This window comes from Abramis brama (genome assembly GCF_963993115.1).
Source record: "Abramis brama genome assembly, chromosome: 16".
Lineage (NCBI taxonomy): Eukaryota > Metazoa > Chordata > Actinopteri > Cypriniformes > Leuciscidae > Abramis > Abramis brama.
The window spans coordinates 24,298,924-24,311,947 of record NC_139978.1 but is presented as its reverse complement, the minus strand read 5'-3'; the positions used below and the strand labels follow the sequence as shown (position 1 = coordinate 24,311,947).

The window sequence follows — 13,024 nt, the reverse complement described above, 5'->3', positions numbered from 1 at the left end:
GTTAAAGAGTGTGCACTTGGATGGGTGAAATGCAGAGCACAAATTCTTTTTTCATATTACTCACCATTGGTTTGTGATGTGCCATTGTTTTGGATGTTGTTGCCAAGGGTCCCGTATCCACGGAAACTGTAATTAAGTCCACCATTGGTGTAGAGTTGGTCCTGGGAGTAGGCCGAGGCGGCCAGTGAGAAGCCTGAGTTAGACAGGGCAGCCGGATCTCTGGAGTTTGGCTTCTCTGCTGTAACTGACTCATCCTGAACAGGAGTGCATGGAAAGGAAAAATGTGATAAGGCAAAGAAAGACCAAAAGATAACTCACCAAGTAATCTAAAAATGAATTCAATCTGATTAAAGATCTAGAGATCAATGCACACATGCACTCACATGGGCCTGATAGATGTCAAGGCGCATCCTCTTAGCAGCATTACGTGTTTCACTCTCACATGCTGCTGCAAGGATGTTCTCAGCCATGGCGGAGGTGAGGTGAGGGGGTGTGGGCCGTGTCTGACATCATCGGACAGGGCAGAAAAATATACATGTTATTACTTTATGCATTCCTGTCTATGTTCTAATCTTAAAGTATGGTGTTTTTAACCCATTTGTTACCCAACTAAATTGCTTTAGTTATGAAAAAAACAATCTCTATAATTATTTAGCTTTTCCCTGGAACTGAATACATTCGAAATGATATTCTGTTAAAGCATTACCTTATCTTTCAAAAAAGGAAAATTACTGTGAAGCCATCTTCCTGGTTTATGATTATTGAAAACATGTTCTGCATCGCTGCACTGTAAAATCTGATTTTTGAAGCTAGTTGGTTCTCTTCAAATACATTCAACCAATTCAAGTTAAAAAAAACCCTCTGTTTTCTATAAGTTTTTGGCTCTACCAGCACCACACTTTCTAGAAATGCCTGTTTGATGGCATTTAATTCCTGTGAGATGAAGAAAATAAGATATGACTTGAAAAAACATTGAATCTGTTCTTTAAGAGCAGTGATTCTCAATCATGTTTTTCTCAATCATATGACAGCACTACACATTTAGGATCTTTCTCCTAACTCGCACACTTTCAGGTCATGGATTTCATGAGTTAAATCAGGCTCAGTGCCAGGACAAGGGTTAAAAATGATTGCCCGTGACCCTGTCAGCCAGTAGAGGGCAGTAGTATGCTATCGAATGGTGTGTAGCACAACCAACGGTAAGCTTTAATATGTGAAACATTTTGGATTATCTGTGGTATTGAAATAGCACAGAGGATTATGGCAGATGTGTGTGTTTGCTTGTCAACATGTGCAAATGCCCATGTTTCCATACCTCGAAGCCACCCTTCTTCATGCGGCGACAGGATTTGAGGTAGGTTCGGATCCGTTTGCGAGCACGTTCTTGGAACTCTGGGAACTGGCGGCTGCAGGACTCAATGATGGCCTGGATTTTCTCTTTGGGCTGCTTTGAGATTGGAACCATCCGGTCCAAGTTCTCATCCACAAACAACCGCACAAACATCTAAAAACATGAAGAAATATTAGAGCAATGCAACAAAGGAAAGAAAAGAAGATGGAAAATTGAACATACTGCGTCAATGAATCAGAAAAGGGAAATTGTGAGGAAGATGTAAACGTGAAGGGGGTAAAGAAATGTAAACGAAGAAACTTATGGTTTAGCATTGAGATGAAAATAATAATTAAGGTTCAGCCGGCCACTGAAATGCTTGTATTTTTTATAATACCTCATTGTATATAATTTCTCATTGTAAATTATATTACCAGCATAACAATTTGAAAGATAGGTGGAAATTGAAACATGAATATGATTTTCAGTATTTCATCATATTTGCTTTGTCTGTTTTTTGCTTTCACTGCTTCATGAACTCCACAAGTCTGTGTAAAAAGATGATCATATTATTCAGACCATTGTTATTTATATACTTAATTTTAGTAATAATTTCATTTATTTATTTATTTTTTAAATATTGCTAAATATATATATATATATAAAAAAAATACTTTTAAATTTAACTAATTTTAGTACTTAAACTTGTAATTATTTCAGTTACCTGCCAAGTTAACATTTCTAATTTTCGATTAGTTTAAGTTTTTCATCTAATAATTATATTTAATTTTACTTCTGCTTTATTCCAATTATTATTATTTTTTAAATATTTTTAGTTTTGATAATGAACTTGAGAATAGCCCAAAATGATTGAAATAATATTTCTTATCTATTTTATGTAAATTTAGTTTCTTTACTTTATTTCTTTAAAAACACTAAAACTTTGTTTATTTACAAAAAGACTGTCAAATGTGGTCTCAGACTTTTGGACTTTACCTCCAAACCTAAGCAATGTAGGTCATAAAGCTTGAAAAGATGAATAAAAAAAACTAAATCTAATTTAAACCATAATATGAGAGAGAAAGCGGTAAAGGGAGTAAGTCTCACGTTAAAAGCTTTAAGCCGTTCGGGGTCCAGACCCTCAGCGTCATTTATCTTGTCGCTGTCGTCATGGTCATCGTGATCGTCATCATCATCGTCAATGACCTGAGAGCGACCCGGGGTCATGTCGTCCCCGCACGTGCTCAGTTCCATCTTCACAGAGTCATAGCTTCCTGAGCTGTACTGAGGCGACTAGAACATACAGTATGTACAAAAGTCAAAACCTCCATCTGAACACCATTATGCTTATTAGTACTTTACTTGTTTATAAATACACATTTTTTGAATTATGTGGAAAAATGTAGTCTCATACCTTGTTATTGTACTCAGTTTTGACAGGGAATTTTCTGTTAGGGTCAGATGAGTAGGATCCGAGCGTTACTCCGGGTAACAGTCTGTCACTCAGGTTGACAGGCTGCTGTCCCTCCTGTGAGGAAGAGGACGATGAAGTAGTGCTGAAGTCCAGCGGCGCTGCGGCACCATTACCGTTCACCTCACCGTATGGAACCACCCCCTCAGATGCAGGAACTCCTCCTGTCGCCATGGCAGCACCACCAGGCGGAGTCAGTGCAGGGAGACCGTTAACTGTGCTGCTATTCTCTGAAGAAGAATCATCTGAGAGAGACAGAATTAGATGTTTGAATGCGTATTCATAAGGTCACACACAAGTGGATGCGGGGTCTAGATGCGTGTGCGTGTCAGTGTACGTCTAACGGGGGAAGGGGAGTGTGTTCTGTGAAGGTTTTTGTGTGAACAGGAAAGCAACATTGGGGTCAACTGTCAAACCAGTGGAAGGAGGCAGAGGTGAAGAGAGAGACAACAGGATGAGGGGAATGAGATGGATGTGGGGTTCTAACAGAGTGTCTTAGTGGATGGGAGGAAGTATTTGGAAAAGGGGGGAAAAAAGAAAAAGAAAGAAACCCCTTCTTGTCCACCCAGAGAACAGAATAAGAAAGAGATGTAAGACATGCTGAAAAATAAATAAATAATAAAGTGAGATGGCCAGACATCATTCTGCTTGTAATGTACGCTGCAAAACACATTTTTATAGTCTTGTTTCCAGTAAAAATATGTACACTACCATTCAAAAGTTTGGGTGGGTAAGACCAAAAAACAGTAACCAGTAATATTATTAAAATGTAAAATAACTGCTTTCTTTTTTTAATATATTTTAAAATGAATTTTCAGCATCATTACTCCAGTCTTCAGTGTCATACGATCAGAAAACATTCTAATATGCTGATTTGGCACTCAAGAATATATTTTTTATTATCAATGTTGAAAACAGCATATTTTGGTGGAAACTGTGATACATTTTTTTTTTTCAGAATAGAAAGTTCAGAAAAGAGCAGCATTTATTTGAAAAAGAAATATTTTGTAACATTATAAAAGTCTTTACTGACACGTTTGATCAATTTAATGAATCTTTTCTAAATAGAAGTCAGATTTTACTGACCCCAAACTTTTGAATAGTGTAAACATTCCTAAAACAAGGGAACTTTTCTTAAGAAGCAAAAAATAAGAAAAATAAATCTTATCTTTCAAAATATTTTAAGCATAAACATCACCAAATTGCATTAGTTCTATGCTTAAAACAAAGAAAATTACTATAACATTTACATTAACATTTTAATTGATTTTTTTTTTTAATTCAACATACATTCTCTGAAAACTCTTCTGAAAGGTTTTCATATTTAATGCAATTTTTCTTGTAAGTAAACTGATAGCAGAAGAAACATACAATTGTTAGTTTAAGGATTTATTTCTATATAGCCTTTTAAATGACTTTTCACCATTTTGATTCAGTCATATTAAATAATATATTTGATTTGAACCTTAACTCAGATATTCACACAAAGTACATTTAGGTTATTTTAGGATATATTAGGATATCCAATCAGGCATAGACAGACACTGTGTGGTCAATGATATTGGCCTAAATGAAAAATATAGCATGTCAGGAACTAATGACATAAACACAGAAAAGGACGGCTCCTCTCCGAAGGCTGGGTGTAATGGTAGAGTGTGGGTTAAATCATCATCCTCTTGCCCTGTGTCTCTCTAAACAGCACAATAGTCTGCCATGAGTCTAGGCAGGGATCCATTAGTGCATGGGTACATTTATATAGAGTACAGGATGGGAAAAAGACTCATTATTTCACAAAACACAAGCAGTGGATCGTAAACACATCCCATAACAACCACACCAAATTACAAAGCAGATTTGAGTAAACAAGGGCAGTACTGGTAGCCATACAAAAGTGTGTCTTTGGGAGAACACGCATGATAACGGCAGGGAGTGAAAGCTATATAAAATTAATAAACCAGTCCCAGACAGTCTGGATGTGCTTTCTCCACCTAAACAGTGTTTTCAAGAGTCAAATTCTCACTAAATAGAGAAAATATGTAGTTGTTACCTTTAAAGACACCATGACATTGTTTGATGTGCACAGTTTGTTTTTCTGCTGACATTTCCTATTAAAACTGGAAGTTGTGGAAAGACATATCGCAGCCCACCCATCCTCACCCCCTCCTTTTTTAAGACAAAGCCAATAGTTTTTATTGACATCACAGACATGAATCATAGGCTGCATCCAAATATGCATTATTTCCTATATATATATATTAGGGCTGGGTAAAAAATATCGATTTCTCGATTTTAATCGATTCTCATTTTTATGAAACGATATCGATTCTTAAATCCCAAGAATCGATTAGTCATCCTGTTTTCAGTTGATGAATGACTGGAACATTGTAACGCACATCCCATTCAATAAATCGCAATAATCTTTGTGCTTTGTTATTATTGATATGAAACAAAGTCTCAGATTTCAAATTACGTCCATTTTCTTACGAAATTCAAAAACATAAATACCGTTTTGGCGCTGTGGCGTGAGATCGCTCTGGCTCAGCTCAGCTCAAGAGAAGCAGCAGTGCGGAGCGGACATGACCTTCTCTTCCGCCTTAATAACACCAGTTACAGCGCGAAATAAACATGAATGAGCATCTGAAAGTGTGTTAAAAGACAGAGTACAACTTATCGAAGTCCGTATCATGTCACATGGAATCGCTCAATCAGTGTTTTAACCGTGGAAAGACGTTTGTAAACAATGTTATGTAACGTCACATTTACCTCAGAAAAAACATATCCAGTGACCATAAACTCATTAGTCAGCTAGAAAAATTAACTCTAGAGAGGAGCATTTTGTTAAATATATGCACCATATTACATATTCATTATAATTTTTAATGTTCTTAAATATTTAATGCATGTTTGAATAAATCTGGAAAGTTTTTTTTATGACAGCCACCATTTAAATTTTTATATAATTTCAAAAAACTTTATTATTATAAAAATAAATAAAAGTGTATTTTAAGTGTTTGTATATAAATCAGTTCATTTTTACCTTCAATATTATAGTAGGCTAATGAAAGCCTATAGGCTACTATAATAGTTAAGAGATTTGTTTTCCTTGAGAAAATTTGCAATGTATTGTACCTGATATCCAAAATAATCAATATTGAATCGAATCGAATCGTAATCGAAATTGAATCGAATTGCAAGCTTGTGAATCGAAATCGAATCGAATTGTGAAATTTGTGTCAATACCCAGCCCTAATATATGTGTGTGTGTCTGAATGTCAAAAAACACAGTAAATGCTTTAAAAAAAACTTACTGACCACAAACTTTTGAACTGTAGTATAGATGACTTAAGAAGCTAATGCATATGGACAAAAAGCCACAAAACTCAAATTTTGATTTTACAGCGCCTTTAAGAACCGATTCCCACCTGAAAAAAAATAACTTTGGTTGCTGTAACCTAAAGCAATCAGGTTGATTCAATCATTTTACATCATATAATAATTTCAATTCATGTTTAACATTTTTTTTGTTGTTGCATTTTTTAAATTGTAAATATTTTGTTTGTTTTAACATTTTTTAAAAGTGCAGATGCAAAAAGCATTTTTACTTTGAATCTGAGACAGCAATAAGTCAGACATGCTAACATGCATGATCACAGCTCTGACTGCCATTCCTAAAATACTATCATCCCTCTTTAGGATAATTCCCAGAGGGGCCTCTACAGCTGTCCGTCAAGGGTAAGGTGCACTGAGCATGTGCACAGCCCTTTAGTCACTTTCTCTCTCCTTATGATGGAGTAAGTGGACACACGTCTATGTGTGTGGCCGAGCTGTTCCCTGCAGCCCCCTCGGAGCAAGATTACACAGGATTAGCCCACAAAGAAGCGACCCAAGCTGCTTCCTCCCTATCTACCACCCAGTAAGACCCTCGACTGTCCCAGCAGCCATTTTAAAAATCATCTCCACATCCCCCTCCCCCTGCCCTCATCCTCTTCTCTCCTGCCCCATTCATACGCCACCTCAGCCCCCTGCACTCAGCTGAATAAGAGACAAGACAGAGGGAGCGAGTGCTGGTGAAACGAAGGAAGTGTGTTCAATTCAAAAGGGGGGCAGGGTCAACAACCTTGGAGTCCTGCAGTTGTTTACCCTCATCCGCAAAAATGGGAGCCTTTGCCAAAGATTATTGTACACATTCTGTGTTACAGATAGGATATATATTGGTTACATGAACAATAACACTGATGATAAAGATGAAATAACATTATATAGATAATATTTAGATTTAGCATAGAAAAGATTCATAAATTTGTCATAGAGTATTAAATTTGTCATTTAATATACTCTTTTCTCTAACTAATCTATCTGTTTATCTATCTGTTTATCTATCTGTTTATCTATCTGTCTATCTATCTATCTATCTATCTATCTATCTATCTATCTATCTATCTATCTATCGCAGATTTCCAGACTGACATAAATTACAGAACTTGACACCGAAGATTTTCACATACAAACCAAAGTGAAAAAAACAAGGCTGTCTCCGCATGGCTCTACATACCCCAGACATCCATTAAACTGGGATCTGTCCAGAGAGTGATGGAAGAGAGCAAGAGAGGCTGGAGTGCTGGGAAAAGGGCTATAATGGGCCTTCAGGCACCTCTTCAACATCAGCTTTATAAGACGCTTATCAGACTCTAACCAACACAGAGTCTTCTCTGATAAACGCTGACAAAAATTGGTAAAAGGTGGCTGTTATTTCAATGAAATGCACAGCTACATAAACACAGTGTGAGTGAGTAAGAGACATCGTACCTTCTTCCTCCTTAATGCTGGGCTGTGGGGGTGTAGGCATCCTCTCTGTGTACGGGGTGGTGGGGCTGCTAGGCTCTGCGGCTGGAGCACGCTCAGTAGAGACCCACGCGGGCTCAGCCATGTCCAAATCCTCACTGCTTACCGAACTCTCATCCTGTATGTGTGTGAGAGAGAAAGAGAGGGGGGAGGAGGAGGAAGTCAGAGAGCTCAGGATATTCTGTGCACAAAATGAAGCTCACCCATCCCATTATCGCCTAGACATCACTAGATTCTCCCATATCTCCTCCACAGCATCTCGACACAGACAAAGTCCTCATACCTGTGTCAAAATGAGCATTCTAAATTTCCTACATTTCCTGTTTGGTTCAACCATGCTGCTATATGTAAGATTGTCACGCAACATCTCACTTTACAAACTCTTTCTTCAGTCCATTATCTTCCCAGTGTATCCTTTATTGAGGAAACTCCACATTTTGGAATGTGTGATGGAGAGGGACAGAAGGAGGAGACTCTTAAATAATGAGTGAATACGAGGGGAGCTATTTTTAACCCTGTTGGAGCCAAAACCCAAAAGATGCACACACAGAATGAGAAGAACACGAGATATGTATTGTTTTCTTCAGGAATCATGTTCTGGGTGGGAATTTGCAGAACAACATTTAGTACACACAGTTCATTGCATGCACATATTTTTGTTTTTTGGAGTTTGGAGCTGTGAAAAATCCACATAAAGTGTGTATGCTTTCGCAGCAGTGTTACATTTCCAGTGTTGTTATTGTTAACTAAAGTTTGGTATTTGAAATAAAGCTAAAATAAAATGAAAAATAAAAATTTTAGATGAAAAACTTTTTAAAAAAAAGACCTAAACTAACTGAAATAAGTTGAAGTACTAAAATTACTAAAACTGAAATAAATATTAATTACAGTAAAGCTATATAGAAATAATAAAAAAACTACTAAAAGCTACAAAATACAATATTTTTTTAAAACATAATAAATACAAAAACTTGAAATGAAATGAAAACTGAAAATATAAAAATAAAAGCCAATATTAATAACTAAAATACCAAAATAACACTCAATTTCAAAGTCTTTTAAAATTTAGTTGGTTGCATAACGGTCCATTGTCCAGATTTTCTTAACAAAAATAACATTTTTGTTAACAATAATATGCAAAATGACAAAAATGTGTCATACTGTAACAAACCAAACTTTGTATTCCAACATAATTTTACCAGTGTTCAGCATCTTACAGCTAATGTTTTTTCTTTAAAAATATTGTTAGTGCATTGCTGATATCTCTTTTAGCATATTTTTGCCATCAGTGTGTTCTAATTAAAATGTTAAATTATCATCAAAGACCAAACAACTTAACGTTTATTCAGCCTAAACGTGTTTTTAAATATGATCTGCATTATCTATGCACGCTGACATAGTGTATGTGAGCCAGAATAAGTGCTGGCCCATGTTTAGCAGGCTGAAGGCATAGCGAATCACGTCGTGACCCTTGTCTTCACCTACGCTATGGGCGTGAACGCACCTCTCTACCTCTGTTGTCATGACGATGAAGCTGTGAGAAAGTTCACTGTGACGTACAGCAGGTTCTAGAGCTTCTGAAGTTAGCATCAATGCTTTCTTCATAGCCTCCCCTCAAAACCCCTCCCCAAATGTTCAGGAAAACCCATAATAGACCCTGTGCCACCCATCTGCTCAGAACAAACCTTCACAATGCCATTGCTAATCTTGTAGCCGCTGAGTTAAAGACTAGCAACCACCCCCACTCATGTGTGACACTTCCTCATTTTCACAAACAAACCCCTAATTTCACAAGCCAACCATCCCCCATCTGCATTAACATACACCTGAACGCAGAATTTAATTCATCTCACCCTCAAGCCCCTGGCCATCAAAGTACTCCATTCTCAACAGGCCACTCATTCCAATTTTATTAATTAAAACACTTTAACTTGCCCTGAAAATTAAAAGTAAATTCTACTTACTAATAGGCACAATTTATTTAGCATCACATTACCAAGAGTCTTTCTCTTACAACAACGCACACACACACACACACACACACACACACACACACACACACACACACACACACACACACACACACACACACACACACACACACACACACACACACACACACACACACAAATCCGGCCTCTACACTATGTGTCCCTGATTCTGTGTTTATTGTTACCATGGGAGTAGAGCAGGCTGAAAGAATGTAATCATCAGTGGTGCTCAAGAGAATGTGAGAAATGCAGGTGTGTAGATAAAGATGTGTGCGTGAGAGAGAAGAAAAAGTCACTGTGAATTGCCTCTCAATGTGCCTCTCAAACGCACAGGTTCACTTCCCTTTTCAGCACTGCACTGCTAACAGGAAGGAATTCTGGGACAAACATCCTGAGACCCCACAGATCAGCTAATGGTCACAAACTAACTGGTGTAACAACAGATTTATCAAGCGTTGGATTAGTTTGAGCTTGAGACCCCTGTTGTTCTGAAACGAACAGTATTGTGACAGAAAGCCTGAAGCCTGAAAAAATTGGTCACATGGCGTTATGCCGGTCATCATCATGATCCCAACATTTATTATCTAAAGTACAGACTGAAACCATGACAGGTGTTTATTTGTAAAAGTGATTTCACACTGTCCTGTACAGCTGTGAACCAATATGTATGCATGTGGTAACACACACACACAGAGACACACACATGTTGTAAACATTTGTCCATGTGATTCATAGAGTTAAGCCTTGTGAAAAATTGGGTTCCCTCTGAGGTTTGTTTAGAGGACTGATGTGTGCGGTGCTGACTCCATTAGGTACCAAGTGGAGCATCAGTAACACAAGCAATGAGAAAGAGAGAAGAAAAAGACAGGAGCAAGAAAAGATCAATGTAGTCACAGGAATTAAAGGGGCATGTAAAACAATAAAGAGGGAGATGAGAGGATGAAGAAGAAAATAAACTATGTAAAAAGATATGATTTAGTCAAGTGGGCCATAAATTAATATTAAACAAACAGAAATTGTGTGCACTTTTAAATCAGAATTTCTGTATGTAAAAAAAAAAAACGCTTGAGGCCAAAAAAAGATTTTTTGTTTAAAAAAAAAAAAAATGCATTCTACTGATTAAAAGTGACAGTAAAGTCTTTTACAAATTATATTTCAAATAAATGCTGTTCTTTCAAACTTTTTATGTATCAAGGTTTCAACTGTTTTCAACATTGATAAGAATGACAAATGTTTCTTGAGCACCAAATCAGCACATTAGAATGATTACATGAAACAACATGTGACACTGCAGTAATGATGCTGAAAATTCAGCTTTGCCATCACAGGAATAAACTACTTTGTAAAACATATTAAAAAAAACACAAAAAAAACAGTTATTTCAAATTGTAATAATATCTCACAATATTACTATTTTTTACTGTATACCATAAGAGAATTCTTTCAAAAACATCATATAGACCCCAAACTATTGAATGGTAATGTCACAAATAATAATAAACGATTATTCTCCTATCTAGTTTACTTGTAAACCTCTGAGTATATTTTAAAGATTTGATGGCACTAACCTTGCAAGCATTGACTAATCCATTGATTATTTTACCCTCAACAGCGTTCATTGTATCAGCCTGGTACATTTGTTTCCTGGCGGACTAACAAAACAAAACAAAAAAATCCTGTGTGCCCCCACTCCAGAAGTTGCGTAAATCCAGCCAATTAAAATTGAGCGTGCCAGATGGAGAAAGTGCAATATGCATCTGAAATCACTGAACAACAGACGGCCTGTTGGTGTGCTGTCTGAAGGTAAGACCACTCTAAACATAACCTACCCTTACAATCTGAGAAAAATGATTTGTTGATAAGAATGTTGTTTGAACCCATACCCTAGCCCTAATCCTATATTTAGCCCCAAAATCTGATTGGTTGAAAGGAATGTTGATCCCAGAACACATCTTATATTTAGGTGAATTACATTAAGCAAAAGGGCAATAAAACAGAAAACTCCAAACAATATTCAACCAAAGCAATCTGATTGGTTGCCACCTGACATGAAGACGAATAATAGTACTTTCAGTTTTTGTGTCTCATTTTTACGTATACTTATTTTACATTTTAGATCTTATTGTGTCTTATTTTGAACATGAAGAACACGTAGCTTAAACAAATACAACAATTCTATTCTCATAATAGGTCTAACAATTTTAGTTTTTATAAAAGGGTAGTTTTCTAAAGTCACATAGCCTATTGCCCAGAAAAATGTGTGACCAAAATCATCCAACTCCATGCAACTTATTTTCACTTCAAAGAGTGATACAACAGCGCCCCCTGCCCGCAGGCCTGAAGGATACCTCCACTTAAAAATGATTGTTGGTTTAACTTAAAAAAGTAAGTAACCTGGTTGCCTTCAAATTTTAAGTTCATTGAATTTTTTTGTTTTTTTGTTAATATAATGAAAGAGATTGGTTTAATCAACAAAAAGTCAAAATATTATGTTATCTGAACCACATAAATTAAAAAGCTGATTTGACATAAGAAAAAATGTTGTGATAACAAATCATGAAAATATTTTTTAAAGTGTACTAGTATATATCTACCTATATTCCTATTAGTATAGGTGTTTACTGCAGTTATCCAGAAATGGATCGTGACGTGTTTCATCAAGAAATTGATAAAAACTGGCAATTTAAACAGCAATATATTACATTAAAATATTCAATAAAAAAAGAGAAGAAAACAAAACAAAAGAAAAATTAAATAAAATAAAATATTAACCTAAGAAATAAATAACGATCCAGATCTGCTATAAAGGTTTCCAGTTTCTCCAGCTTGGTGGATGTTTCTAACCTAAGCTGGGACAAGGGCAATGCAGCATGTCACAGGTACACAACGGCCTTTAGACTTTCCTCTGGATGTTTCACGCTTTGCATGCAATCTTAGAAAACTACAAGGCCATTAAGTGAGCTGTAAATGCATCTTGAGCTTTCTTTTATGAACATATTCTACAGTGAGAATATTCTCTAAATATGTGCTCTTTAGTTTCAGCTATAAAATTACATTCATGTACTGTTTTAGTTCAGTGCTATAAGGAACTATCTTTCACAAGGATGGGGGTTGTGTGTTTATCATCACCCCATTTATATAGCACAGTGACCCACAGACACATCCAGCTCTTGCTATTCCAGGCATCCACATATACTGTTGCTGAGGCAACCATGTCTATAAGAGTTAACCTTGACAACCACACATTGCACCATAAGGACTTGTCACAGTTCCTTAGAGCTGAATGACTTTTACATTCAATTCTTTGTCCAGATACTAAGGAATATTTAGCATCATGATACCATATATTGTCTCAAAAACTCAGGAGCAGTCAGCCAACACACAAACCAG

The 13,024-nt window shown here is 36.4% G+C and overlaps 1 protein-coding gene across 2 annotated transcripts in view; it reads right to left on the bottom strand.

Annotated features, from left to right (window-relative positions):
• Positions 1-13,024, bottom strand: part of nol4la (nucleolar protein 4-like a) — a 40,143-nt gene that overhangs the window by 1,205 nt on the left and 25,914 nt on the right. For both annotated transcript variants that reach the window (XM_084087342.1, XM_084087343.1), the window contains exons 5-10: positions 7,608-7,761; positions 2,745-3,046; positions 2,438-2,623; positions 1,316-1,504; positions 384-503; positions 65-254 (exon numbers count right to left, since the gene is read on the bottom strand). In XM_084087342.1, coding sequence (XP_083943468.1) covers positions 65-254; positions 384-503; positions 1,316-1,504; positions 2,438-2,623; positions 2,745-3,046; positions 7,608-7,761 — 1,141 coding nt within the window. The remainder of the gene's footprint in view (positions 1-64; positions 255-383; positions 504-1,315; positions 1,505-2,437; positions 2,624-2,744; positions 3,047-7,607; positions 7,762-13,024) is intronic.